Source organism: Dipodomys ordii, unplaced genomic scaffold (assembly GCF_000151885.1).
Source record: "Dipodomys ordii isolate 6190 unplaced genomic scaffold, Dord_2.0 Scaffold1000003422, whole genome shotgun sequence".
Lineage (NCBI taxonomy): Eukaryota > Metazoa > Chordata > Mammalia > Rodentia > Heteromyidae > Dipodomys > Dipodomys ordii.
Genome location: NW_012287039.1, coordinates 1 through 1,697, shown reverse-complemented (window position 1 = coordinate 1,697; position 1,697 = coordinate 1). Strand labels below are relative to the sequence as shown.

The following is a 1,697-nucleotide window of genomic DNA, read 5'->3' as shown; positions in this document are numbered from 1 at the left end:
CTTGGAACAGCGTGCTGCTCCAGGTACGCGCCGCAGTTGAGGCCGCCACAAAATACGCGGGCGCCGCTACCGCTACCTCAGCAGCCAACGCCACCGACGCAGGCAGCTTTCGCGCCGCCACCGGTGAGGCCCGGGGCGCGCGTGCGGGGAGGGCGCCGCGCCGCCGGGGGCGTCTGCCCCTGCCCCGGACTCCTCTTAGGTCAAAGTCCAAACACTAAGCGTTGGCTTTTGGGGTGCAGTGGCCCCCCCACACCCCTGACCCGACCGCAGCCTCTCCAGGATCTGCCACCCACGAGGACCCCGGCGCCTGGATCCTCGGGCCATTACAGGACGTGTGGCCCGTGACGCTGCGCCCCAAGGGGCTGGGGAGCCTGCGGGGCCTGGGCGGCGGCAGCTACCGCCTGTGCCTGGGCTCGAGGGGCGCTGAGCCTGCTGCGGAAGCCCGGCAGCCGCGGCTCCCGCGCCGGCCTCGCCCCGCCGCCGCCCGCCCTGCGCCTGTCCCTGCTCAGCGTGCGGCGCTGCGGCCACGCCGACGCCTTCTTCTTCCTGGAGCTCGGCCGCTCGGCGCCCACCGGGCCGGGGGAGCTGTGGCTGCAGGCGCCCGACGCCGTGGTGGCCCGGAGCATCCACGACACAGTCCTGGCCGCCATGAAGAGACTGGGCGGCGGGGCCGAGCCTCTGCCCCGAGACGGCCCGGCCGGCTCGCCCGCGCCCCCCGCCCTCTCGCCCTATGAGACCCCGGCCCCCGCCCCCCGGCCCAGAGGCCTGGGGGAGAAGGCACAGGCGACGCTCCGGTCCCTGGCGCGGCTGGTGCCGGCTGCCTCCCGCTCGGGCGCGCCGGGCCGGGCCGGGGCCGCCGCCGCCCCGGAGGACCCGGGCCCCGACGACTACGTGCACATGGTGGGGAGCTGCGAGGGGGACGACTACGTGTGGATGGCACGCCCGCGCGACGCCGGGCACGTGGGGGGCGCAGAGTACGTGCCCATGAACCCCTTCCCACCGGCGCCCCCTGCGGGGAAGCGGGGGGCCGAGCCCCGGGGTCCCCGCCGCAGCACCGACAGCGCGAGACCCGGAGGACCCTGCGCTCCATCTTGGACAAGGCTGGTGCGGGAGCGGGGGGTTGCGGGCGTCCAGCCCAAGGCCCAGCCGCCGACCCCCGACAGCTGCCTCAGCTACATGGACCTGGACCTGGTCCCTCCCCTGGAGGTCCGCGGGGACGCCCCTAGGGCCCGCCCTCACGCCTATGTGAGAATCAAGTTCTAGAACCTTCCCAGGCTCAGGTGAGAAACAGCAAACAGAGCCAAAGTTACTAATGTGCCCCTGACCTCCACTCCCCGCCTTCTATCGGCCTCCTGCTCCCCAGGCCCTGAGGCAGCAGGATGTGGCTTGGCAGTGACCCCCTGCTGCCCCTTGACCTCCTTTCGCGGGGTCGCCCAAGAAATCCTCACGCACAGATGCCCTCCAAATCCGGTTCTTTCAAAGAAACTTCTAGAACATCTCTACCCCTTCCCCCAATAACTTACACAAGTCTGGTGTTTCTCAGCTAAACTCCTGACCCTGTTTCTTTGCAGAATTTTTTTTTTTTTTTTTGTAGGTCGTGGAGCTTGAACTCTGAGCCTGGGGCACTGACCCTGAAAACATCAGATAAAGTGAGTGCTTCATTGTCTTGAACCCTTCCCCCACTTTCCGGTTTTCTT

At 69.2% G+C, this 1,697-nt stretch overlaps 1 protein-coding gene across 1 annotated transcript; it reads left to right on the top strand.

Moving 5' to 3' along the window:
* Window positions 1-81: 81 nt before the first annotated feature.
* LOC106002856 (insulin receptor substrate 2-like) lies at window positions 82-1,263 on the top strand (the record flags this gene model as incomplete). The annotated part of the gene is given in 3 exon segments (XM_013037615.1): window positions 82-123; window positions 280-416; window positions 418-1,263. Coding segments are annotated over 3 exon segments (1,025 nt in total), but the record flags the coding sequence as incomplete, so codon positions are not given.
* Between the last annotated feature and the right edge of the window lie 434 nt (window positions 1,264-1,697).